The sequence below is a fragment of the Polyodon spathula genome, chromosome 2 (assembly GCF_017654505.1).
Source record: "Polyodon spathula isolate WHYD16114869_AA chromosome 2, ASM1765450v1, whole genome shotgun sequence".
NCBI lineage: Eukaryota > Metazoa > Chordata > Actinopteri > Acipenseriformes > Polyodontidae > Polyodon > Polyodon spathula.
Genome location: NC_054535.1, coordinates 102,205,247 through 102,230,998, shown reverse-complemented (window position 1 = coordinate 102,230,998; position 25,752 = coordinate 102,205,247). Strand labels below are relative to the sequence as shown.

Genomic DNA, 25,752 nt, shown 5'->3' with positions numbered 1-25,752 from the left:
CATTCTCAGTTCTTGTGCATTTTATATATATTATATATATATATATATATATATATATATATATATATATATATATATATATATATATATATATATATATATATATATATATATATAGCTATTAAATGCATCGTTGTCATTTGGTTAAAGCGGGTCTTTTCTTTTACACAGGTGATACTTGATTTGCTTGCTTTGTGAAAATGTGTCCATATGAAGAAACTTCTTTCAGCATCCACAGAATTGGTGACAACTGACAAAATATATTCTAGCCTTTCTTGCTAAATTGGGAAATCTGCATTTCTCAAATTCGGTAATGGAAATTCTACTACCATTTGTTTTGCATATAGTTGATATCCCTCCATGTCTGATTTACAGTCAGCATCAAACCCTGGATTATAATCTAACGGGAAGGGTTCTTTATTCAAACTACAAACTTGCTGTGGGTCTAAAATCCATACTGCCTTTAGAAACTTGTGAGCTGATTAAATAAAACATGGTTTTATTCTGCATTTATCAGGGTTGTAGTAATTTGTAAATTTTTCAAAAACTTTGTGCAGTACAACTCTTATGCCAGTGCTCGGTGTGTGTTTATTAATTCTGCAACTTTATTATACGTTTGAACTCTAACGTTATGGCTTTCAAAATAAGTTATACCCATCGGTGTGCAGCGCACCAGGTAAAAAAATGCTTGTTGAGTTTGTTGGTGCATCTGTTTATTCTAAAATAGCAAGTCCTAAAGGCAAACTTTTTCTTTAAATACATCAACTTCTAGAATGGCAATAATTGTCCCTCATAATTAGGGGGTGTTTTCTAATTGGCCAGAATTTTATGGGTTGATTACTTAATTATTCTTATGATCAGTTTAGCTGGCGTGGCTAGACTGACATCTGGAGGTTTAGCACTGAATTGCAGGTTAAAAATAAAAGTCGTGAAATGTTAAAAACATAAAAACACTTCCAAACGAGACAAGGTCTTTCGGACCATCAAAGCTTGTCCGGTTCCTAGTAATCAATTGATCTTAGATCTTTTTTAAAGTTGGGTCTTAAAGGTTGGTCAGGGTGTCCTTTGCTCACCACACACTAGCGACCCCTGTAGTCTGGCCAGGCTCCTGCGGGCTTGCCTGTAAGCTGCCCAGAGCTGTGTTGTCCTCCGACTCTGTAGCTCTGAGGTGGCAGTAGTGTGAAAAGAAGCGGTCGGCTGACGGCACACGCTTCGGAGGACAGCGTATGTTTGTCTTCGCCCTCCTAAGCCTAAAAATAATTGGCTATTCTAAATTGGGAGAAAATGATAAAAAAAAAAAAAAAAAAAGCGACTACTAAATAAATAAATAAATAAATAAATCCTAAGCAAAGCCCAGTCACATGGGCCAAAAGATCTCCGCCTCACTTATTCTAGGCCATTTGTATGTGAGTCCTAAGACCCAAAGGTGCCATTTGTTGTAGTAAAATAGTGTGCTTTTTTATTTGCATAAGAGCCACTCCGAATAAGTGCTACAATAAAAAAAAGGAAAACGAAATGTGAAGCTACAAACTCTTCAGTATTTATAATTCCGTACCATTTACATTGTTGAATTTAAAATGAATGTTTAAAACCATTAAAGTTCCATCCTTCACCGCATACTCACATGGTGTGGTATCATGCAGAAAATCGTGATTGCAGTGAAGCAAACACAAACATTTCCGTACGTGCAGTCTAATTATCTCTTGTCGGGATACAGTACATTGGAATTGTTTAACTGCATATATATTTGATACAAGTAGGATTGTCTGATGAATTTGTAAAGTAATGCATTGCCCACGTTGCTGCCGGTGCTGGTATGGTTCTGGGTGAGACGCAAAACCCGGGGAAAACACACAAGACTCGCAGACGCAAACGGCAGGGAAGACAGGACAGCGCACACGCACACACACACCTGTACAACAACACACAAAAATACGATATATACATACAAAGTAATAGTCCTGGCACACAGAGGCCCACTCGACGGTACTGCGAGACCCGACACTACACTATAATATTTTTTTCTTCCATTCAGAACGCGCTCACAAGGTACAAAACACTATTTGCATGCTGCATTAAGCACAATTGGGATTATTTTGAGATGCGCATGCATCAGGTTCATTGCATTTTTGGGTCATTGAACAATTGCTGTGGCTTACAGTGTGTACTCCATTAAAGTGTTGCAAAAGAGTTTTCAAAATGCAAACAGTTAAATGAAGTCAATGTGTGTATCTTGATAATGAAAGTATACAGTGGTTTGCAGAAGTATTCACCGCCTACCAATAATGTCACATTTTGTTGCATTACAAATAATGTTTTTCAGTGAACTTTTTTTATTCAAAGCTGTAGTGGTTAAACTGAACACTGTTATATGAGGAGGAGGTTAAAGTCAGCAAAACTTGCAAAGAAAATGTACAAAATGAAATTGACTGGTTGCATAAGTATTTAGCCCCTTAAGTTAGTAGTTGGTAGAAGCACCTTTTGCAACAATTACTGCTATCTTTTTGGATAGGTCTCTACTAGCTTTGCAAAGTAGGATGGTGAAATTTTTGCCCATTCTTCATGGGAAATTGCACCAGTTCTGGTAAGTTTGTTTGGGATCGTCTGGACTGCAGTTTTTAAGTCTTGCCATAGAGTTTTGATTGGATTCAAGTCAGGACTTTGACTGGGCCTCTCAAGAACATTAATTCTCTTCATGTTCAGCCACTCCAGTGTGGCTTTGGCTTTGTGCTTCGGGTCATTGTCCTGCTCAAATGTGAATTTCCTGCCCAGTCTTGGCTAACTCAAACAGGTTTTCCTCAAGAATTCGCCTGTACTTTGCACCATCATTCTCCCCTCTGTCCTTACAAGCTTACATTTTTGTCTCATCTGACCACAAAATCTTTTTCCATGTGTCTGCAGTATGATCTGCATGCTTTAAGATGAGGCTTTTTGAGTAGGGGCTTCTTTCTTTCCACCTGTCAATACAGGCCATCTTTGTGTAGGGACCGGCTTATTGCTGATGTGTGAACACTGACTCCCATTTCAGACACACAACTTTGCAGATCTCTCAAGGTCGTTGTTGGCTTCAGAGTGACATCCTGAACCAGTTTCCTGCGTGCCTGGCTGCTCATTTTGGGAGGGCGACCTGATCTGGGTGGTATGATGCATCTCCCACTTCTTAATGATGGACTTCAGTGTGTTGAGAGGGATTTTCTTGTACCCTTCTCCTGCTCAGTGCCTCTCTACCACTTTATCCCTGACTTGTTTCAAAAGATCCTTGGTCTTCATGGTTGCTTTGTTGGATCTCTATGTGAGTCGCAGCTTGAAAGTCTTTATGTACCTGAGGGAATTTATCTACAAGTTAAACCACTTTGAGTACAGGCTGAAACCATTTCACTAATTCCGTGACCTTTCAAACAAATCAAAGGGGTTGAATGCGTATGTAACTGAGGTAGAGACAAAAGAAATTCTGCAGAATTACCCGGTGCCATCACCTGTAAAACGTACATTTCATTGTGCCCTGGCCGATGATTTAAAGGAAAGGTACAGAGCAACTCGAAAGGAAAGGGTGACGCAAATACACAGCCAGTTGTTTAGTGGCAGACTGGTCAGAAAGTACAAGTTTAGGATGGAATGCCAAAAGGTCCTGGGTTTGTCCTAGAAAAGGTGGAAAACTTTTGGGCAGGAAGAACTACAGTACAGCAGAGCCAGCAAAGCAGTCTCAAAGTTGCAGAACATTGTGAAGATGTACTTCACAAGAGATGATGTAAGCAGGCTTACCACAGGCAAAAAAAACACAAACACAGTGAAGAAACTGAAGAAACAACAAAGGCTCCTATGTGATTATCTGCTCAACCTACACCAGAAGTTCTTGTCAGAATCTCCACTACAAATATTATATTCATTTTTCTGCCTCCTGAGATCCTTTTGGGCTGTGACGTCAACCGATGCAGACTGTGAAACTTGCCTATATAAAACACATGAAAATTGACATTTTACAGCTGACAAACTTTACAATCTGAAGCTTTCCTCCACAAAAAAGTTTGAAGAGGTGTGTGATGCAACTGTTTGTGACCCCAAAACAAAGCCATGTGCATATGGCAAATTAAATGAATGCCACTCCACAATCATTGTGAAAAAAAAAGATGATCACAACAGAAGATGAGCTCGTCAACCAGTTTCAGGACAGGCTTTTCAAGTTTAAAAGACACATTTTCAACATCCGGTAGCAGTATCAGCATTGTAGGCAGCTGAGAGAAAATCTTAAAGCAAGTGTCTGATCCATGTGGATTTCATTGAGAACTATTCCTGCAAATACGCAGAGGAGATTCAATCTGTCCACTTCGGTGCATCTCATCAGCAGGCAACTCTCCATACTGGTGTCCTGTATGTAGAAGGAGAGAAATCCCCAGTGTCCTTCAGCTCAATTTCACTGAGCAGAAGGCATGATCCACCAGCCATCTGGGCTTATTTTGATCCTGTCCTAGACATAGTGAAAGACAGGTATCCATCCGTAAATTGCCTGCATTTTTTCAACGATGGCCCTGTGACTCAATACAAGCAGAAAGGTAACTTACACCTTCTTTCTACTGAGCCACACAAGAAAGGATTCAATTCCATTTCCTGGATTTTTTTTGAGGCTGGCCATGGAAAGTGCACTCCAGATGGAATCAGTGGATCTCTAAAATGATCAGCGGATACCTTGGTTCGCCAGGGTAAGGATATTCCTGATGTGGAATGTCTTTACAAACAACTGGATGCCATCAGTACATCTGTCCAATTGTTTTATATTGAGAACCATGAGGTGGCGACCTAGGCACAGAGGTGCCTTCTCACGATTAAGGGGACAATGAAGAAGAATGAAGTGATAAGTCTCTCGCCAGGAAGCCTAAAATATAGACACATAAACTGCCTGTGCAAGGCAGCTGATGGTGTGCTGGACTGTCCGTGATTTGACCTTCAGCACGTCTACTTTGGGGAACACAATGATATTGAAAATGACGTGGGAGCAACAGCCAGCAACATCTCTGCATCTCCCCCCCCCCCCAACACTGTTCAGGCCCAATGCAACTGAAACTGATCACCTTGGACAGCAGTGTATTGTCCTTTATTATGAGCACCCTTACCCTGAAATTATTCTTCAACTTGAGGAGCACAATGTTAAAGTTACATGCATGCACAGAAATGGAAGCAATAAGTTCTTTTGGCCCAGCCCAGGAGAAGACATCATGGTATTCTGATGACAAGATCTTGTGCCTCATTCTAGAACCAGTGTTTGTCAACAAAAGATCTGTCCAAATTGAAGCTAACATGTGGAAGCATTTGGAAGAGCATCTGCTAATTTGAGAAACAATGTTCAAACAATGAAGTCTTGAGTTTCAAAATGTATTGTTCTATTGTCTGTTCTAAAAGTTACATTATACTCCTTTGAGTGTTGTCAAGTTAAATGTTCAGATTAACTGCAAGCAGAAAATTGTCCAATCTAATGGGATGTCTGTGACTTCAAGATTCAAATGGTTACTTGATCAAGTGGTGTTTTCTTACTGATTACTTGTATGGAGGGTAATCCCTTAAATTGAAACCAATTTAGTTATCAGTATGTTTTCTGTTATCACTACACTTAATATGATCTACATTAATCAGTTAACCAAGGAATTTTAAAATGTGGGGGGAAAAAACATGTGTTTATTTTTGGGTTTTTTATGTTTAATAAAGTATGCGAAGTCAGTTTTTAAAATATGCATTTGAGTTACAGTAAGGGTCACAGGTGTTCTGGCATCATGTGTTCTGTGTTTTAAATGTTTCTTTTTTAATTGTGTGTGTGTGTGTGTGTGTGTGTGTGTGTGTGTGTGTATATATATATATATACACACACACAGTACTGTACAAAAGTTTTAGGCAGGTGTGAAAAAATGCTGTAAAGTAAGAATGCTTTCAAAAATAGATATTTTAATAGATTATATTTATCAATTAACTAAATGCAAAATGAGTGAACAGAAGAAAAATGTAAATCAAATCCATATTTGGTGTGACCACCCTTTGCCGTCAAAACAGCATCAGTTCTTCTAGGTACACTTGCACAAAGTCAGGGATTTTGTAGGCATATAGTCAGGTGTATGATTAAACAATTATACCAAACAGGTGCTAATGATCATCAATTCAATATGTAGATTGAAACACAATCATTAACTGAAACAGAAACAGCTGTGTAGGAGGAATAAAACTGGGTGAGGAACAGCCAAACTCAGCTAACACTGTCAAAAGTCATACACCATGGCAAGACTAAGCACAGCAACAAGACACAAGGTAGTTATACTGCATCAGCAAGGTCTCTCCCAGGCAGAAATTTCAAGGCAGACAGGGGTTTCCAAATGTGCTGTCCAAGCTCTTTTGAAGAAGCACAAAGAAACGGGCAACGTTGAGGACCATAGACGCAGTGGTCGGCCAAGGAAACTTACTGCAGCAGATGAAAGACATATCATGCTTACTTCCCTTCGCAATCGGAAGAGGTCCAGCAATGCCTTTAGCTCAGAATTGGCAGAAAACAGTGGGACCCTGGTACACCCATACCCTACTGTCCGGAGAAGTCTGGTCAGAAGTGGCCTTCATGGAAGACTTGTGGCCAAAAAGCCATACCTCCGACGTGGAAACAAGGCCAAGCGACTCAACTATGCATGAAAACACAGGAACTGCGGTGCAGAAAAATGGCAGCAGGTGCTCTGGACTGATGAGTCAAAATTTGAAATATTTGGCTGTAGCAGAAGGCAGCTTGTTCGCCGAAGGGCTGGAGCGCGGTACACGAATGAGTGTCTGCAGACAACAGTGAAGCATGGTGGAGGTTCCTTGCAAGTTTGGGGCTGCATTTCTGCAAATGGAGTTGGGGATTTGGTCAGAATTAATGGTCTCCTCAATGCTGAGAAGTACAGGCAGACACTTATCCATCATGCAATACCATCAGGGCGGCATCTGATTGGCCCCAAATTTATTCTGCAACATGACAATGACCCCAAACATACAGCGAAAGTCATTAAAAACTATCTTCAGCGTAGAGAAGAACAAGGAGTTCTGGAAGTGATGGTATGGCCCCGACAGAGCCTTGCTCTCAACATCATCGAGTCTGTCTGGGATTACATGAAGACAGAGAAGCAACTGAGGCTGCCTAAATCCACAGAAGAACTATGGTTAGTTCTCCAAGATGTTTGGGCCAACCTACCTGCCAAGTTCCTTCAAAAACTGTGTGCAAGTGTACCTAGAAGAATTGATGCTGTTTTGAAGGCAAAGGGTGGTCACACCAAATATTGATTTCATGTAGATTATTCTTCTGTTCACTCACTTTGCGTTTTGTTAATTGATAAATATAAAGTATTAACATGTCTGTTTTTGAACGCATTTGTACTTTACAGCATTTTTTCACACCTGCCTAAAACTTTTGCACAGTACTGTGTGTGTGTGTGTGTGTGTGTGTATATATATATATATATATATATATATATATATAGATAGATATAGATAGATAGTCTATATATACGATAACAATACATCTTTTGTAAAAAAACATGCGTAGTAAATTAAAAATTTTAAAAAGAAAACTTATAAAAAGTTTCAAATGTTTGATTTTTGTCATATGTTGACTTGACAACTGAACTGTATATATTGGTTTTATATATATTATATATATATTCCTATAGATATATATATTCAATATAATATATATATATAGATATATTATTTTTGTAAAAGAATTTCTTTGTGAGTATTTCACTAACGTGATTGCAAAAAAAAATGCAAACAACCATATGTATCTACATACATGCATAGGAGTGGGCAGTAACAACACCCATAATGACCTTAAAATCTACATTTTGTTAAAAAAAAAAAAAAAAAAAAACACACCAAAAAACCCCCCAGAAAAACAATAATCATTGAGCTCTATATTTTGTGTGTCTGAAAAGACAAGACATTAACAAATATTTTAAGATCCTTTTATAATACAGAATGAAGAATATGGTTTCAAAACATTTTTCTAGCCTTAAATCCACCTCAGTTGTGGAATGACCCTTTTCCCATGTGATTACTTACACCATTAGTAATGTATTTTTAAAATGTGAACTTTAAATGAGGTGTACTTTTAAAACATCAAAACACATCTCAAAATAATGCAACATTTGGCATGACGCCGTATTTAATACTTTTAGATGTCGTGCATTAGAAGATTAAATCGCTTCGGCTTGTCTGTGCAGTGAACTACAGTAAATAAAAATTGTGGTTCTGGGGTGGCTGATGATAGCATGGAGTAGTAAAACAGTATAACGAGACCTTGTTTTTCTCCACGTATATATTAAGATACAAAGTTAAAGTAAATATCCGTTAACGTTGATATGTATATGTTTCATATTGCGATTGTGTTATTGTTTTCTGTGTTTTGGAAGACTTCGTTATTATCGATATCGAAATATGTGCACAATATCAATATACACTTTTCATTTCATTGCCCACCCTTAGTATAAGTCCTGTTTCATTTTTTTTTCATTCCATTCATATTCAAATAGCCTAAGCCTTAATTCCCTGTGTGTGGTATATATTCAATATTAAAAATATTATCGTCTATGTATTTAAATATCTTGAGTTATTTGAGACTGAAGCAAAATAAATAAATACTTTATTAATAATAATAAATAAATGGGTTGCCTTTGATAAAGGCAGCATCTAAATAAATAATACCGTAATAATAATGTCGTCAAGGTACCCATTGCAGTATGCAACAAAAGTAATAATATGCAACTAAATTGAGGAATACTAACATTTATGAATAGCTTCAATATCAATCGATAATGAATAAAATAGAAAGGATAATCTCTGAAAGACACTGTCTAAAATATTGTTGATTTATATATGAGTGGTTACTGTATTCTTCCATAGTTCAGCTATCTGTGCACTCAGCTCCTTTAGAATGCAGACTTTGCTTACATTCCAGTTTTTTATAGCTTCCAAAAGTCATTTTTAGTAGGGCAGTCCCAAAGCTTTGCACACTTCTTTGTATAATGTGTGTGATTTAAAGCACTAGGTGTATATGTAAGTTGAGTGAAAGAATATTCTGTATCAGAGTATTCATCGATTTTCTTAGGAATACCAGTTCTTTTTTCCAACCAGTCTTGTATTGTAGGGGCCTTGACGATCCTAAAGTAAAATTCTCTTCTTGCTGTGAGCAGTGCTGAAGTAAAGCTCCTTCATTGCACTAATGGACTATTTTGTCAGCAATTACAAGCAGACCACTACTAGTCTAACACATGCGTAAACGCTGCAAAAAACATGCCGATGTGCCTCAATGACATTGGTGCCCCCCTATTACCTTGTAAGTGCCACATACTTCAAAACAAAATGAAAACCCTGGTAGATGGTTTAGGCGCTAAGCTTCTGTGAGGACGCTCGATTTCCAAAGGCTGTGATGACTTTGGAAAATGAGATTTAAACAAACCATTGGGTTTGGCTATTCAGTGTTTTCTGGAAGTCCAAAAATGTGAATGTTGTTCCTTCTAATGGTCCATTTTGTGTTTATAGTTTAGAAATACTGTTCTTGATTCTTTCAAGTCTCTTTCATATTGAATGTTTCCTCCCACTTACTTATCTTCTGTTATGTTTCCTGAAGTCTACTTTCACCTTTCTTAATGTGTTCGGCCAGTACCTTCTGAGTCATTTGTAGCCTTTTCTGTTACTTTCATTTCTCGCAGTTCAGCCAAGATGCAGTAAAATTTCACGTCGCCATCATCTGTTTTTTGACTCGCTTCTGTCAGAGTATTGTTTTGGGGTCGTGTTTTTGGGTGTTTTGCTGAGATAGTCATTGCTGACTTTTGGCAGAGGCATAATCGATCTAGTTAAGAAAAATTATGAAATAAAAAAAGAAAACAACGTTTTGGTAGAATTTTATCCTGAAATATTGTGAAAATTGACAGGCGTTCTAAACCTTTACTCCTCACCCGTTGACTGCATCACGTGACCCACCTATACAGCTGTTGTTCACATTGCTTATTTGGAAGTAAACCAAGTTTAGTTGTTTACACGTTCACCAACTGAACCATACTGGATTTGGAACCAACCCTCCCACATGTAACTTGTGTGATCATGGATGTATGTAATATATTAAGTCAATTTTGTGTTCTAGACTACATTTAAAAGCTAGGATTTAATATTAGAGCTTTAACATTATGATTTAGATCACCTCCATTAACGTATAATTTAATGTAAGTCAATAAAACGGCAGACTGTACCTGTCAACCAGTTGATTTGCAGAGTAGCAGTTGAAGGTTACTTCTGATAAATGACCTAATTTGTTCACATATTGGAATGTATTTTTGACTTTTTAATTTTATCCCTGCCCTCATTTGCCTCTTTTTATAGTCATGTACCTTCTTTGTACTTATTATAATTCCCTCAGCTAAAAGTACAATATAAAGTTCTTGACCTTTTTTTTTTAATACTTTTTACATTCCTTACTGCTCACAACTAGTCAACTAACTGGTGATTTAAATATGCAGATTATTTGTGCAGCAGAATGATTTATACAGGAGGACAGAGTGCTGGCTGTGTTGATGTCGTGGTAATCAGTGTTAGTGTGGTATGACTCTTGGACAGTAGGTTTTTTTAGGGCAATGTTATTATGAAAATGACAGTGGATTTTTGGGGGTCTTTTTTCCCCCCCAGATCTACAGAGACTGTATTACACATCTTATTGTAAGAAGGGCAAGTGCAAGTGAAAAGTTTTTAGCTGCGTCTGCTGCAGGTAAGTTCCAAACTGTCCAAACTGCAATATTAGAATACAAAATAGAATTCTGAATGTTGCAGTTGTTGTTAATAATATTTATTGTAATTTTGTTGTTGTTAATATTATGCATTTATATTAGGTAACCTTTTAACACTAGGACGACCATGTTTACAGGCATACCTAGAACAACCATGACCAGTCAATTATTAAAATGACATAAATATTGTAATGAAAGGACAAACAACTGAATAGAAGTTGGAGTTTTATTCAGAAGTGTCATATAAAGCATCTACACTACCGAAACACTACATTTGAACAGAAATGTGTTTATATACAGACATAGTACATAAAGCACTACCCCAAAAAAACGATAAAAAATGAAATAAACAAAAATTTGAAACTACGTTTGTGTATATACAGGTATATCATGTACTTACAAAACTGTACAACTGAAACAATGTAAATAAGTATATATATTTTTTTCAAAGAAATGGGTTTATATTGCCTACATAACAAAGCGCATATATACGAAGCTGTGCGTTTATACCACACTATAAACGAAATTACATGAATAAAAACATTTGAACAGAATCGGTTTCATTTACAGTCGTTTACAAAGTCTAAGTGCTGGCACAAATCACACACATCCTGCACTTTTCAAAATATGCAGTGCACTTACCGCAGAATGTCTTTGTGTATTTGGCACAGCTATCAGCAATAACTCAGGCTTCAGGCCCCAAATGCTCCAGGGGCATACACTAGTGTAAAGAAAGTTTCTAATTCCTCCAAGGGCATTGACCAGGGATCATCTTGTATTTGTCGGTGGGCTTCTGCTTCAGTGCAGCTTTGTATGTGGTGAAGTGTATGCATGTCAATCAATATGTTAAAAGCACTCAGTGCGCTGTCATCAGTGTTGCTTTTTGCATATGCCCTGGCCCCGGAACGTCCCTCAAAATATTATGTTCACAAATTCTACTTGCAGCTACCAACACCAGGGTTTATAGTGTTCCAAACAGTGTCATCATTACCAGCCTCTTGAGTGCCAGGTGGTGCTGGCGCTACCACTGGAGAAGCAGCTGCCTCAGGTGAAGTAGCGGCTGGATCAGTTGCAGGAACTGATACAGACAAAGTGGCTGGCATCCTTGCAAGGGCTGCCATAGAATTGCTGCTTCTTCCACAGGATCTCCTCTCCCCTCGGGGTCACTGATGCTGGAAGATTCATCTTCACAAGCCCTGTCTGCTTCAGAGCCACATTCGTCATTTTCCGTATCAGCTGCATCAGAATAGTTGTTTGGTAAAATTTGCAGTAATTCCAAACATTGCTTTGCTGTTCTGCATTTTCAATGTCTTTTGGGGTAACAATGATTTTCTTAGAAAAATGACTGACATGAAACAATAGAATTGTCAGAAGACCATTCACTTGAGGAATGCAGACTGATATAATCGTCAAGTTCCGACTGATAAATACGAATAATACCACAACATTTAATTGTTATAATGTGTTTTATATGTCACCGCTCCTGGTTGGAATAGGTATGACAGTATTTTATCTCCCTAATTTTTGCAGCTTTGCGATTCTTTCTTTGTCAGCGTAATTAGTACATATATTTAGGAAAAGTCTGGAAAGCACAGCTATGTATCTGAAACATGCACTGTAATTTAAATTCCAAAAAATGGTCAAATGGACCGCCTTGGTCGTTCTAGTGTTAAAGGATGCGTCCTTGCTTAAAATAACAAGTTTAAATAATCTGCTCTGTACATTGAACAGTAGTATTCATGCTAATGTCTGTGTAAATATCAAGATGTTCATTATTGAATAAATACACTTTTTCTACAATTGTATTAGGTTGTTTTGTGTACCAAAAACAACAATGCAGAATTTTACTTTGCCAGAATGTCATTTTTTTTTTAGGTTTAAGCCTTTGATAAAACATTATTTAAAATTAATGAATTCATCAAGTTGCACTAAGTTACCTGCCAGTCTCCTTGTATGTCACAGGCACTTTCTGATTGGGTACTAAACTGCAGATCCATGTCAACCTTTTGTCACAATTTCTAGATTTATACTGGATGTTGTGGTTTTTTCAATATTTTTAATCAAACGTCTGATTCCTGTGGTTAAATAAGCCATCATCCATTGGTCAGTCCAAGTCCAATCAAAAATGTATATGTCCATGTGTAGCTCATTTGTCTGGTTTCATCCATTTTAATTCCCTTTCTTGATAGGTAAATGGATACTACCTCTAGAGTATGTGTTTGACAGTGTTAAGCATGGCAGGTGGCTGAATGAACAGTCTTATCGGTGGGATTCCTCAGTGACAAAGGACTGGTCCCTGCATGAACTTCAGATCCTGAACTCTGCTAAATGCTGGCGTCAGAAGCTGGCCAGCTCCAAGATGCCAGGTGCTTTCCAAGGCTGGAAAGTTGTTCTGCTCATTGAAGATGATGAACACCGAAAGATGTTTGAACGGTAAGGATCGTCACTTCTCTGAGTGGTACGTACTGGATGGTAATTAAATACACTGTTCAATTGGTGTTTCTTCTTTTCCTTTTTTTTTCTTTTTTATAATAGTGTCTTGAAAGCTGGGAATGCCGTTGTGTACCAGCAGATATCTGCATCCAGCGAAATTACTCATGTTTTCCAGAAAAAGGTGGAAATTGATAAAGAGCACATGAAGGCCTTAAATGTACCTTGCTACTCCGTGAGCTACATAGGTGAATATTTGCATGGGGTAAGTACTACCATCACTAAATGGTACTGTGTCGACTATTTTTAAGTAACACAGATCAGAGCAATCCTGGATGTAGATATGCAGGGGCAGATGGATCTAAATGGGTCTGGATTTTGAATTTTCTTTTTGACACAGAAGGAGATTGCAGAGTCCCAGGCCCACAAGTTGGATTGTGATGAGAATTGCCTGGATCAGTCTCAATGCAGCACTGTAAACTCAGAAATAGACATACTTACTGATTTCGATATAGGAGATAAGGAATGCTCCAAATTGGAAAACACACTGAAGGATGAGATCTGTGCACCACAGGTAAGAGCACAGCAAAAGGACTGTTTGGAGGTCATTCCACATCAGGCAAGATATAGAACTGCTTGTTAAGAGTATTTATAGGGTTGTATGTAATTGATCTAAAAGACATATTTAGTTCAGGCACATGTCGCACTACAGAATGCGGATTCCAGTTATACAAGCAATCAAAATGGCTTATGACTTAACAGACTTAACAGCATTTCTAAGTTAAGTAAGAATAGATCTGACAGTAGCCTACAGCGTGGGATAATTCCCTTCATAATTTGCCTGTGTTGGGTAATTGTCTATAAGCTCACTGCATCTTAAGGTTACTTAATATATATATATATCTATATATATATATACTATATATATATATATATAATATATATATATATATATATATAAGGTTATGTATTATGCATTGCAGCCGTTGTGTGTGCTGATGCACCAGGGAGGCAAAATAGGCTGATCCCTGGAGCCAGCATTACACTTCAGCCATCAACACCAGGCAGAAGGATAGCTACATCATCAGATGGATGGAAACATAGATGGATCACATTAGTTTACAGTAAAAATTAGTTGGTGCTTATCTTGGTGAGAGCGGAGTCCAATATCAGCATTAATTTTTAACACCTACTCTCATGTAATGGAAATCATTGCTATTAAAATAGCACAATGAACAGTGGAAATTAATAAGATAGTATCCCACCACGCATTGTATGTTATTTTGAAATTACGTGTTATGCTAAGATCCATATTGCTAAGAAAAGTATTTTGGAATAAGTACAGTAAATGCGAACACACACACAGACACAAGTAGGGCTTGAAGTTTTGGGGTTTTATTTTTAATCAGGTGATGACCCTTTAAACAAATTGAGCTGATTCTGTTTCGCAGTTCAAACTCAGAAAAAGCCGTTATTTACAAAACAATCTTTGCTTTTACCTTCATAGCTTGCCTGAGCCTAATTCTGGTCCCTTTTAATTTTATTTCAAACAGAGCTGACAAATTACGTGAATTGTTAATCTCCGATCCCACTTTTCATTTTTGCAGTCGACTCCTTTTAACTTTGTACATTTGTTATTTTGTGTGGTACCTCAGCTAGCTATTAATTTAATTTTCCTTGTCAGGGTTTGAATACTTTTGAATTAGCATTTTTTGCTGCAAATATTTTTCTTATAATTTTCATTTTGAGAAATTTTGAGACATTATAAATTTCCACTGGGGCATGTAAACTTTTCACTACAAGTGTGTGTGTGTGTGTGTGTGTGTGTGTGTGTATATAATTTTGATATGCAATGTAGTAGAATGTTGTGTGTGTGCAGTGTTTTTTTTTTTTTTTTTTTTTTTTTTGACCAACAGCTTTGAAATTTTCAGTCTGCCAAGTTTTTTTTTTTTTTTTTTATTATTATTTTTTTTTTTTATACATGTTCCTCCTGTCTTCTTTTTTTCAGGCATTGAAGAGCAAGTATGTGCCAACCTTTGTTGATTGTTATATCACAGATGTTCCCCAAGGCCAGGTACCATATTAATGGAGTTTAACTGTATACCAAGGTCACAATATGATGCACAAACTGTAAAGGCTTGTTTATACTTCCGAATGCGACCCAATGTTTGGTCTCAGTCAGTGGTCTCCGACGGTCAGAGTTACATCACCTGCACTGCTGTGTGCTGCGTCTTTTTTGAAAATTCGTACAGCCTTTTCTGGTGTATCTTTTGAGGAACCCAATAAACACGAACAACAGAAAAGGATTTTAAACTTGCCTCCTAAACTGAATGAAATAAAAGCATAAATGAATCTTTGCTAAAATGAGTATTGGTGCATACATAGGCTATAATGAATACAATGTATTTTTTTTATTTATATTATTGTTGTTCTGTTTATATATTCGAATCACTAATAAGCTAATGTCGCTATTTATTTTCTGTATGCAATTATTTTCCCCATCAAATCAGTAACGTTGATCAGTTTTACTTGTTTGCTGCTTGTACCAATATATATGATTGGCAACCCTAGTCACAAGTCCCCAGCAGCAGTAACGCAGACTGGCTGAAAGTATGATTGACAGCTACCACCACTTTGCTGCGTCAAAAGGTCTGCGTACTCGGGGGGTGGGGGATGGGGGGCATTCAGTCCTTCTAGCGCATCCGTAGAAGTGTCTGCAGCTGACGTTCAGCTTTTGTCTGCGAGAGAATTGAAAACCAACCTTAACACAGAACAGGGAGTCCTGTTGAACTAGAATATATGGACACCCAGCTTTTATCTTTTTATTTATGACTTTTAGTATAGCTTTTGGTCTTTTAAAAAAAAAAAAAATGCAATAATAATGTGTTATTACGTTTTAAGTGTTCTGTGGGTTTCTCTTGTGGTGTTCATCTGAAAGTCTGTTTCTGTTTTAAGTTAAATTACTTTTTTTCAGGACATGCATTGTGCTTTACATAAGCAGGTCACGGTTTGCAGTTTATTTATTAGCTTCTGTAAGCGTGAATTTCATTATGATAGCATGAATCTCATTGCAGGTCAGTTCAGTCTACTAGTGTCTGGATTAGCAAGTGTCTAGTGTAAGAAAGTTTCTGTGTCATTTTTTCTAACAAAGAATATACAATGCTGATAACACTTTACATTACATCTCTCACTTTTCCCCACTGTACTGTACTAATACATTTTTATTTTACAAATAATTTTTTGATTTGCCATTGCCGCATTGCCAGTTTTAAACCATACTAATTTTCAGAGACCGATATCAAGAAATGTCAATGCTAGATTTGTTCTTGTGGATATGTTGCTTCCCAAAATATATTATTGTCATATTATTTAATGATTATTATAATTATTATCTATTTCTAACTCTTTCCTGGATAAATGAACACATATTTGTAAAGTTTCCAAGAAAATGTAAATGCAAAACTTTCAGATCCCTGCCGACTCCTACGCAAAGGCACATTTTATGTGTGAAATTAATTAAAATAATTCTAAGAGTTTAAAGCTAGCAAAAAATAACTTACTTGCAGTCAAAGGATTGTTCTGAGTAGTTTCGTTCTAGTTTTATACCGGTTAAATAATTTCTATCTGAAGCTTTGCCTTAATATCAAAAAACTTTGTTTTATAATCTTTAATCTGATGCACAGCATATATGGATATACATTGTTGCATTCATAGTAGTTGATATCATGAGAAATACATTAATTTTAATTATTTGTGTCTGTCTTTCCAGAATATAAATTCAGGTTTTAGCCAGGGCTCCATTCACAGGATTGTATATCTTCTAGCGGATGCACTTTTCACTGAAGCACTGGAGGAGCTCAGATACTCTCTATCAGCTGGTGGACTCCCCCCTGTAGCACTTATTCATTCTTTAATGAAACATGCACTGGAGGTAAAGGGGGCTGGGGGGGACCGTCATTCATACATGTTCTTCCATAACAATGCAAATTAATCCTCTAATGTAAGTCTTGCCAATTATCCCAATTTTTAATAAATAAAAATTAAACACAATAAATAAATGCAGAAACTTCAGTCATGGTGAAGCATCCTTGATTTATTTGCTGGTTAGTTCAACGTCTTCTAGTTAGGTCTTATCAGCTCAGGTGGTCCAATAGGGTTTTCAGCATTGTTTGTCTTGGTCTTCCCTCACATTGTGAATGAAGGGGTCAACAGTCATCAGTCATCATAATGTGAATTTTACCACTTTCAGACACTTTATCACCATGTGGACATGAGTTACACAGCTGCTCTTTGCAACCACATGATACTTGCTCTGACACAAGCAGTTTATGTACAGTATCATCAACCACAGGACCCCCCCAGAATTTGCTCCACTTGAGCTTTTATGGTGTTGTTCATCAAACTAAAATAAATACTTCTATGGCTTGACTGATTTCTATTTTGTCAGGGTGACGCTGGTCCAGTTTTTTCTCCCATGTTTATGAGTATTTTGCTAGAGATTCTCCACCATAACCCTCCATGTCGGATACCTTTGAGAGTGAGTTACTTCCTGGACATTCTCCAGTGTCCTGACTGTAAAAAAGGAACATGGTCATTGCTGGAGATGGCTATAAGGTACGAAAGATAAACAAGTGTCAGCATCGCAGATGGTTGAAAAGGCAAAATCCAAGTACAGGGACAGTTTTAGACTTGAGAGTGGGCACTATTCAGAAAGCTTTATCATTAAGTTTTGAACATCATTAAACTTTAATTATGGTAAAAATAAATAAATAAATACAATGCATAGAACCAACTTCATTTCTGATTTTTGGACGAACGACAAGTTTTTAAAAAATATAATAACATACAAAGACTAGACAAGGCATTGAGTATGGGGCAGATTACAATTAGTACTAAAACAAATCACTAATCTGAACTGAGTCCTGACAGGTATACTTTATGAAAATACGAACAAAAAAAACAAAATTTTTTGCAGGACCTGAGTTTAAAAAAAATAATATATATATATATATATATATATATATATATATATATATATATATATTCATTCATGAAAGGCAGGACCTGAGGTTTCTGAACAGTGCATGGCATATTGTAAAAGGTTAATGTAATGTTTTGCTTAATCATTTTAGATTCTGTATTGACGGTGGACCTTTCTGCCACCACCTTCCTGGTCCTGTTCAGCCTGGGCTCACAGAATTCCTTGTAGAACTTTTGAGATATTTTCTCAGGCTGATTGAGTATGATCTACATGCTTTAAACTCCACGTAAGTTAAAATAATGAATTAGAGAAAAAACTTTAACTAGAAAAATGATTTTTTTTGTGTGGCCTTTAACATCTGCATTACAATTCGTATTATAGTACTGTTCAGTTTATATGCTTTACCTTGACATTTTGAAGACAGTATTTATCTACTGAAATATATAAAGTATAAACCACGACGGGTTGTGCGGTTCTCATGAAATATACAGACAGCTGGTGAAGCCAAGGACCTTTAACCACCCAGGCGTGCATATATTTCATGGTTTGTACTGCTTATAAAACGGTTATTTTGGGGGAAGAAAAATAAGTAAAACACTTACATAAATAAATAAATAAATTTGTATCCAAGAATTTGTTTTCAGTTTTACTTGTAAAAAATAAACTGCACACTTTCATTTATTGTGGATTTCTTCTGGTATTCACTGTCAGGATCAGCTGTTTTTTATGTCCTGGTTCTGTGCGAGGCACACATGTTCAAGTCTGTTTTTCAAACATTCTGAATAAAATCATATTTTCACTTGCATAAATTAAATCACAAGGCTGTGGTAAAAAAAGTATATTTTTTAAAAACTACTAAATCAAGCATTTTAAAATTAATCAGTTTTATTGTCTCCACATACATAATAAGTGTAGTATTTTGCTTTGATTATACTAGATCATTCATTAGAAAAAATGTACAAAAAAAATTAAATCAGTGTATATCCAATAAACACAGGAGTTACTATACATGTTGTGACAAAGAATTTTGGAAAGTAACCAAAAACAGTAATTTCATGCATTATATAAAAAGCGAAAGCCCTGAATAAAAATGATTTCTGGGTATCTACATAAAACAAAAAAAAATAGCTGAAAATAAGCAGCGAAAAATTAAATGAATAAAAACCATAAAACAGAAGTCCTAGATGTACTGTATGCAGCCCTGCTGTGTAGCGTCCTGGGTGCATTGTATCTAGTGTTTATAGTATGTTTGCACCAGGCAACCTAGTATGCTTCCCGAAGTGAAAGGTTTGTGTGTAGCAACGGCCATTTGGAAGCCCGTTGTAGCCGACAGTGTGACGTAAGCAGCATAAATGGAGTGGTAGCTGTGTGTTGGAAGAGACACGAGGGAGAGACGCAGCAAGCTGTAAGCACACAACATGTTCAGCATAAATTGAAGCATAGAAGGAGAGACTATGCATGAGGATGGCTGAAAGAGACATTGTGTTTTGACTTACGAGTGGGATGTAGGGCTTGCCAATGGCATAGTGCACAACATTCGCCTCAGTGACCCCAGACCCTTTAGGGAAAGGTCCAGAAGGTTAGTGGCAGGTATCATTCAGGAATCGCGCAGTCCATACGCCTCACCAATTTTGGTTGCAAGAAGGAAGAGTGGAGCAGTGATCATGTGCATTGACTACCGCACTCTAAACAGATGTACCGTACTGGATCGGTATACGATACCATGCGTTGACGCCTTGAATTGCTTATCCGGAAGCAAGTGGTTTTCAGTACTTGATTTGAGAAGCGGTTGCTACCAGATCAGGATAGCCAAAGAGGATAAAGAGAGAACAGCATTTACCTGCCCTTTCGGTTTTAACCAGTTTGAAAGTATGCCTCAAGGCATGACTGGAGCGCCGGTCACGTTCCAGAGGCTCATGGACGAGGTCGTAGGTGACATGAATTTGCTGTAAGTATTGGTGTACCTCAGTGATCTAATAGTGTTCGGAAAAACCCTAAAGAGCACGAAGAGTAACTGCTGAAGATGCTGGACAGGCTAGAAGCATGCAGCCTTAAGTTATCACTGGACAACTGCCAGTTTTTCCAACCCAGAGTCAAATATATGGGACATATCGTGTCTGAAGATGGAATAGCTATCAACTTGGATAAAGTTGAAGCCGTAGTCAGCTGGGAGCAGCCATCAGAAGCCATCTAAAGTATTTGCGATCTTTGTTGGGATTCTGCAGGTACTATCGGAGATTTGTGGAAGGATACTCGGCAATCAAGAAGCCCTTATTGGAGCTCACAAAAGGTTATCCACCAGCCCAGGAAGATCAAAGAACATCTAAGATGAAGGAGAATACTTACTTCAAGATGTCTGAATCCTTTGGAGAGAGATGGAAACCCCAGTGCACCACTGTGTTCAAGAGGATTATCCAGTGTCTTCTCCATGCACCTGTCTTAGCGTTCACTGATAGTACCAAACCATACACACGTCATATGAATGCCAATATCAGTGGGCTAGCAGCTGTACTATACCAAGAATACCCAGAAGGGTGGAGACCAGTAGCCTTTGCTAGCAGGAAATTGTCTACGACGGAGAAACAATAATGCAGTACATCAGTTACAGTTTCTAGCTTTAAAGTGGGCCATCATAAATAAATTCCACCACTACCTCTGGTGCCAAGTTTGAAGTGAGGCCAGACAACAACCTGCTCACCTACGTTTTGATGACAGCAAAGCTGAATGCCACAGGGCATAGATGGCTTGCAGCTCTGGAATCATAATTTTAGTCTGAAGTATAAACTTGGAAATACATAGACACGGATGCATTATCCAGAAGAACCCATGGAAGAGACAAGGCTAAAGAGTGGAAGGAAGTATCCGAGTCAGGAGTGAAGGTGTTCTGTCGAGAGGTGAGAGTTGTACTGACGCCCCCACAAGAGCCGTGAACCAATTGGGCGTTTCTCCTGAAGCCATACCAGAAACCTACACATACCCCACTTGCTTAGGATACAGTAACATGCAGCAGTTCATGCCAAGAGAAATCCAGAGCACACAGAAGAAGGATCCTTTGATTGGACCGCTTTGGAGGATGCAGAAGGCTTGGCAATCTCCATAATCAATACAGAGCAACCAGCCTGATGTCATCTTATTGCTTAGGGAGTAGTTTGTGATGACAGAAGACTTGTTGTACAGGGTCAGCCAGCGAATTATATTATAGCTAAAATGAAAATAAAAAATGAAATTGTAATAGCTGTATTGAAAGGTGGATCGCATGTATAATGGCAGTGGCTACCACATATTAATGCATAGTGTTAGATATTCTCGCGTGTGAAGTGAAGATCGGGACCTGAGTCATATGGCTCTCAGGGTGACCTCTGGCCTCGTTGGAGAATTAAAAAACAAAGAAAGGATGTTTCGAAGACTGGGAAAGACAGCTGTGGGAAATAAATAAAGAATAATACCATCTCAATAACCTATGTGTCTACTATTTTTCTTAGCAACTCTAGAGATTGGAAGGGTGCGAATCCTACGGTCCTGGTGAAGATTTTTTGGAGTGTATGGGAAAAATCCAAGCTGACCACTTACCCTATTGAGCGGCTAACAGAATTTGTTGTTGCTGCCACCAAATGGTTAAATGCATCAAAGGAGGTAAGCTAACTATACCTTCCAAGCAATAACAGGTGTATGTGTTAAAAAATTCTGTACAATATGTGAGTGAGAAGAACTTGCTTGCTAGAGTAAGCAGTTCAGTACAGAGTAGTAGACATAGTTTCCATAATCCATTCGTTAACCTCCTGGTTTCATTATGACATGACATTTCAACAGCAGGAACTCATGAATGCATAATCTGCAAATTAATAAAAATTCTCTCTTCGTTTAGGCTGCCAAGATGGAACTGGTTTACATACTGCATGCAATCCTGGGAGTAGTAGTGGAGTACTGGATTCGAGCAAACCTAAACTGGCATCTAACAGAAAAAGGAGTGAAAGACTTGGCTGAATATCTTGTTATGTTATGTGAAGGTGGGTACAAAGAGGCCTCTTGCTGCTGCTGCCGTACTGTAGTTCATCCTGCAGTGAATGGGTGTCAATTAAGATTAATTGGTATTTGGAAGATACAAATCACGATTTTGTAACATAATTCTTGTATTAAGTTTGATTTGTCAATATACACTAAACACTTTAATGGTAGGTAGTCCAAGACTAGTTCTAATCTGGGTCTGCACTACCAGCCATAAATGTTGAGGTTCTTTTAATATTTTGTCAGAATAACAGCTGAAAGCTGCTATTTAAAAATGCCGGTTTTCACCTGGGATGGAAAAGTGAACCTTGCAATTGAAGCAATTCTTCTGTAGCTGCATACAGTTTTTCCAAACCCACACCTGTGTAATGCCAAAATTATCTTTTTTAAATTTCACTTTTGAAAAAAAGTGCAGTGAAATAAAATTTATATTTTTGTCTTTCAGATTTCTCCTTCATGGACTTAGAGACACTTATCACATACCAGCAGTCCCCCTGGCTGAACATGTTTACCGCAGATGCCATCTACAGAAAGTTCTGTTTACAGAACAGCATTGCATTTCACCCAGAGCCTCTTTCTTTGTTTAAAATTGTAAGTTTTTTTGTTTCGTTTGTTTTTTATGCTCCCCAAAGTTGTCTTCGAGGAAGTGCTTATATGAATTCCCCTCGAGGAAGTGCTTATTTGAATAACTCCTGTTTTTGTCCAGCTCTGAATTATAACTCACAAATTACTTGTTTCACAAACTATAAACAACCCAGGTATAATATACACCCTTGGGGAATTAGTTGGGTGCCTTTGACCTCCTATTCAAAATGGCAGCCTGGTCTGGTTTGCTTGTGGCAGCAGGCTGAATTGATTATCTTCAAACTGATGTATGTTATTGCTCTACATATAAAGTTGCTCTATATATAATGTGTTGTTTTCAAAGATAACACAGTCATTCCCTGTTCATTACAGTTGTGCAAACTTTGAAAAGGGCAAGATACACTTTATTTTTTGACAAAGCAAGAGTTTCAAATAGCGCTTATAAGAATAAGGACTCTGACCTTATTCATGAAACCCATAAATTTGTATCTAACACTACCGATGCATATCCCATCTAAATCAGGTTGAGGTGTTTTGTATGTATCTAGAGAACCTTGTGAAGAATCTGTATCCAGACTTAAACTGCAGTTGGGCTCTTTTATTGTCTTATTATTCCCCGCTAGGGATGTATGTACTTAGTCGAACAGCTGCACTGTGATCGGTGAAACCTTGTCGGCTTGGTGTTTAAAGACAAAATCTGCTTTTAGGTTATTTATTCCCCCTCATTGCAATGGACGAATCTCCGATTTCCAGAAGCGGCGTTCTGCTCCCTTTGTTTGTGTAATGTTTTCAAAGAAGAGTAGATCATGGTGACCTTGTGTTTATTGGAGCCTAGCCCTGAAGCGTGTTCACACCGGACGTGGCGTATGCCGTCTCCTTGAGCGCCGCTCAGCACTAGCCACAGACCACTGTTCACACCAAACACGGCAGGGGAAAGTCGGTGGGCGGTCTGTTACGTCACGGCTGCATGTACAAGCAACAGACAGTAAATTCCAGCGGGAATGGAAAACTCTTTATACAGAAGACACAAAGCTTAGTAAAAAACATATAAGTATTTGAAGTAATGAGGAGCAAAACATTATAATTTTGTTTTTTTTATAAACCTCCCACACACACCATCATAATCCCTCCACAATTACCCAAAATATCAGGCAATTGTGTTTAAAATAAAATAAAAACATGTTGCTTTTAAGAATTTAGGTATTTTCTTCTCTCTTTGTGAGTTTTGTCTGGTTTGATGGGTATAGGCAAAGAGAGTGTGAATTAAAAGCATTATTGAACATTGATATTATTGAGGATTATCTTATACCCATGATTAAAAAATGCAACTACTGCCATCCCAGTAAATCAGACTTTTGGGGGGGAAATTGTAAAAGTGGAAACAATCAGTGGTACTGTGCATCTGACAACACAATACCTGGAACAATGAACAGCAAACAAAAACCGATAATTGCGATCGCCCTGCTCTGCTGAAGAAAAAAAAAGTAAGATCGCTGTGGGTCCACGAATATCATCGGCGGATACAAAAGCAGATTTCAAACCTGCTAATGTTGTATTATACAACTCTGGAAATCTGAACTCAGAACCACAAGCTTTTCCTCCATTTAATTTTTATTATTATTTTTTTATTTCTTCCTCGCAAAGGAGCTTCCTACTTTCTCCTGATTGGCTGCTGGTAGTTTATTTTATCTCCTGCTCGCTGCTCTGCAGTGCCGCTTGAGTGCTGCTCCACCTTCATTGAAAAAAATTGCTTTTGCCGCGCTGTGTCTGAATGCCCCTTAAGTGGGTAAACAAAAAGATGGAGCGTAATACCGCTTGTAGCTTTCCTTAAATCTAACCTTGAGAGTACATTTTATTTAAAATTTTAAAAGAAATTGCTTTGGCCTCAAGAGTCGCAAGGGATTAAAATCAATTGTCCAATTGTCCAATTTGTTTGTAAAGGTTGATCTGTGCTTGGCGGGAGCTTATATTAATTAGCAATGTGCTGTCGAGGTGAGAAAATCAAAGATGCCTATTAGACAGCTAGCTGTGGACTTGGCATATAAATCCAGTTTTTATAGCTGATGTTCCCCACGGTATCCCTCACCTGGATGTACGACTCATCAAACCCCTATTGATGACACCTGCCAGGAGAGGCAGAACTAGAGCAGCTGTGCGTTCACCTTTAACCACTACCTGTCAATGCCTGCTCGTGGTTCAGTGGTGTTTGCTGCCTTTTTAGGGCAGGGTTACTCCGTTCCTGTCAAGATCCATACCCTCATCACCAATTCAAGTCTCCAACTGTGATTTGACTCACAGCAGCAGAGTGCAAAGCCATCAACATAGCAGTGCTTTGGATACTAATAAAGACTGGTATCTACTGTATATTTGTATTAATATACAAATATATGTCTGTCTGTGTGTGTAGGATATATACATTATCAATACTACTTGATTGATAATGACCAAGGAGGTCAAGTCAAAAAAAAATGTCAAAACAGTGATGTGTGTTTTTTAAAAGAATTTTGCAACAATACACAGTATGTAAAGAAAAGGCTGCAGTACTTTTATATATAAATTGTATTGTGTGACTCAAAGGACCCCAACTGACTTCGGACGTGCTGAAGAAATGGCTTCTGACATCTCCCTTGAATATTGTGAAATTTAGCTGTCTTTATCCTGTTTGATGTTTTAATGTGAGAGGAGAAGGGGTTAAGAACCTGGTTTTTGACAGTAAGGTTGCTCACTAGAAGGAAACTGATGGAATTGCACCAACACTTCAAGCTCATGGAGTAAATGTCCTTGCCCCCCACTAGGTCTCCTCATATGTAACAGCCCTGGGGAGACTGAGCAGTTCTGGGCCAAGCCGAGCGAGAAACCCTGGGGGAAAGAAGATGGGACCGTGGCCTGGGATTGAACCTCACACACCAGAGTTCACTACCAGTGATGACAGCCAAAGCCCTGCCAATGTGCTGCCAAATCTCCCGTAAGTAA

At 37.9% G+C, this 25,752-nt stretch overlaps 1 protein-coding gene across 1 annotated transcript in view; it reads left to right on the top strand.

Annotated features, from left to right (window-relative positions):
* slf1 (SMC5-SMC6 complex localization factor 1) overlaps positions 1–25,752 on the top strand; it is a 64,091-nt gene that overhangs the window by 3,544 nt on the left and 34,795 nt on the right. Inside the window, exons 4-15 of the mRNA XM_041237698.1 lie at positions 10,681–10,759; positions 12,968–13,211; positions 13,314–13,473; positions 13,609–13,782; positions 15,217–15,282; positions 16,978–17,139; positions 17,656–17,822; positions 18,341–18,475; positions 21,672–21,822; positions 22,055–22,196; positions 22,640–22,785; positions 25,575–25,744. Of these exons, the coding sequence (XP_041093632.1) occupies positions 10,681–10,759; positions 12,968–13,211; positions 13,314–13,473; positions 13,609–13,782; positions 15,217–15,282; positions 16,978–17,139; positions 17,656–17,822; positions 18,341–18,475; positions 21,672–21,822; positions 22,055–22,196; positions 22,640–22,785; positions 25,575–25,744 (1,796 nt within the window). The remainder of the gene's footprint in view (positions 1–10,680; positions 10,760–12,967; positions 13,212–13,313; positions 13,474–13,608; positions 13,783–15,216; positions 15,283–16,977; positions 17,140–17,655; positions 17,823–18,340; positions 18,476–21,671; positions 21,823–22,054; positions 22,197–22,639; positions 22,786–25,574; positions 25,745–25,752) is intronic.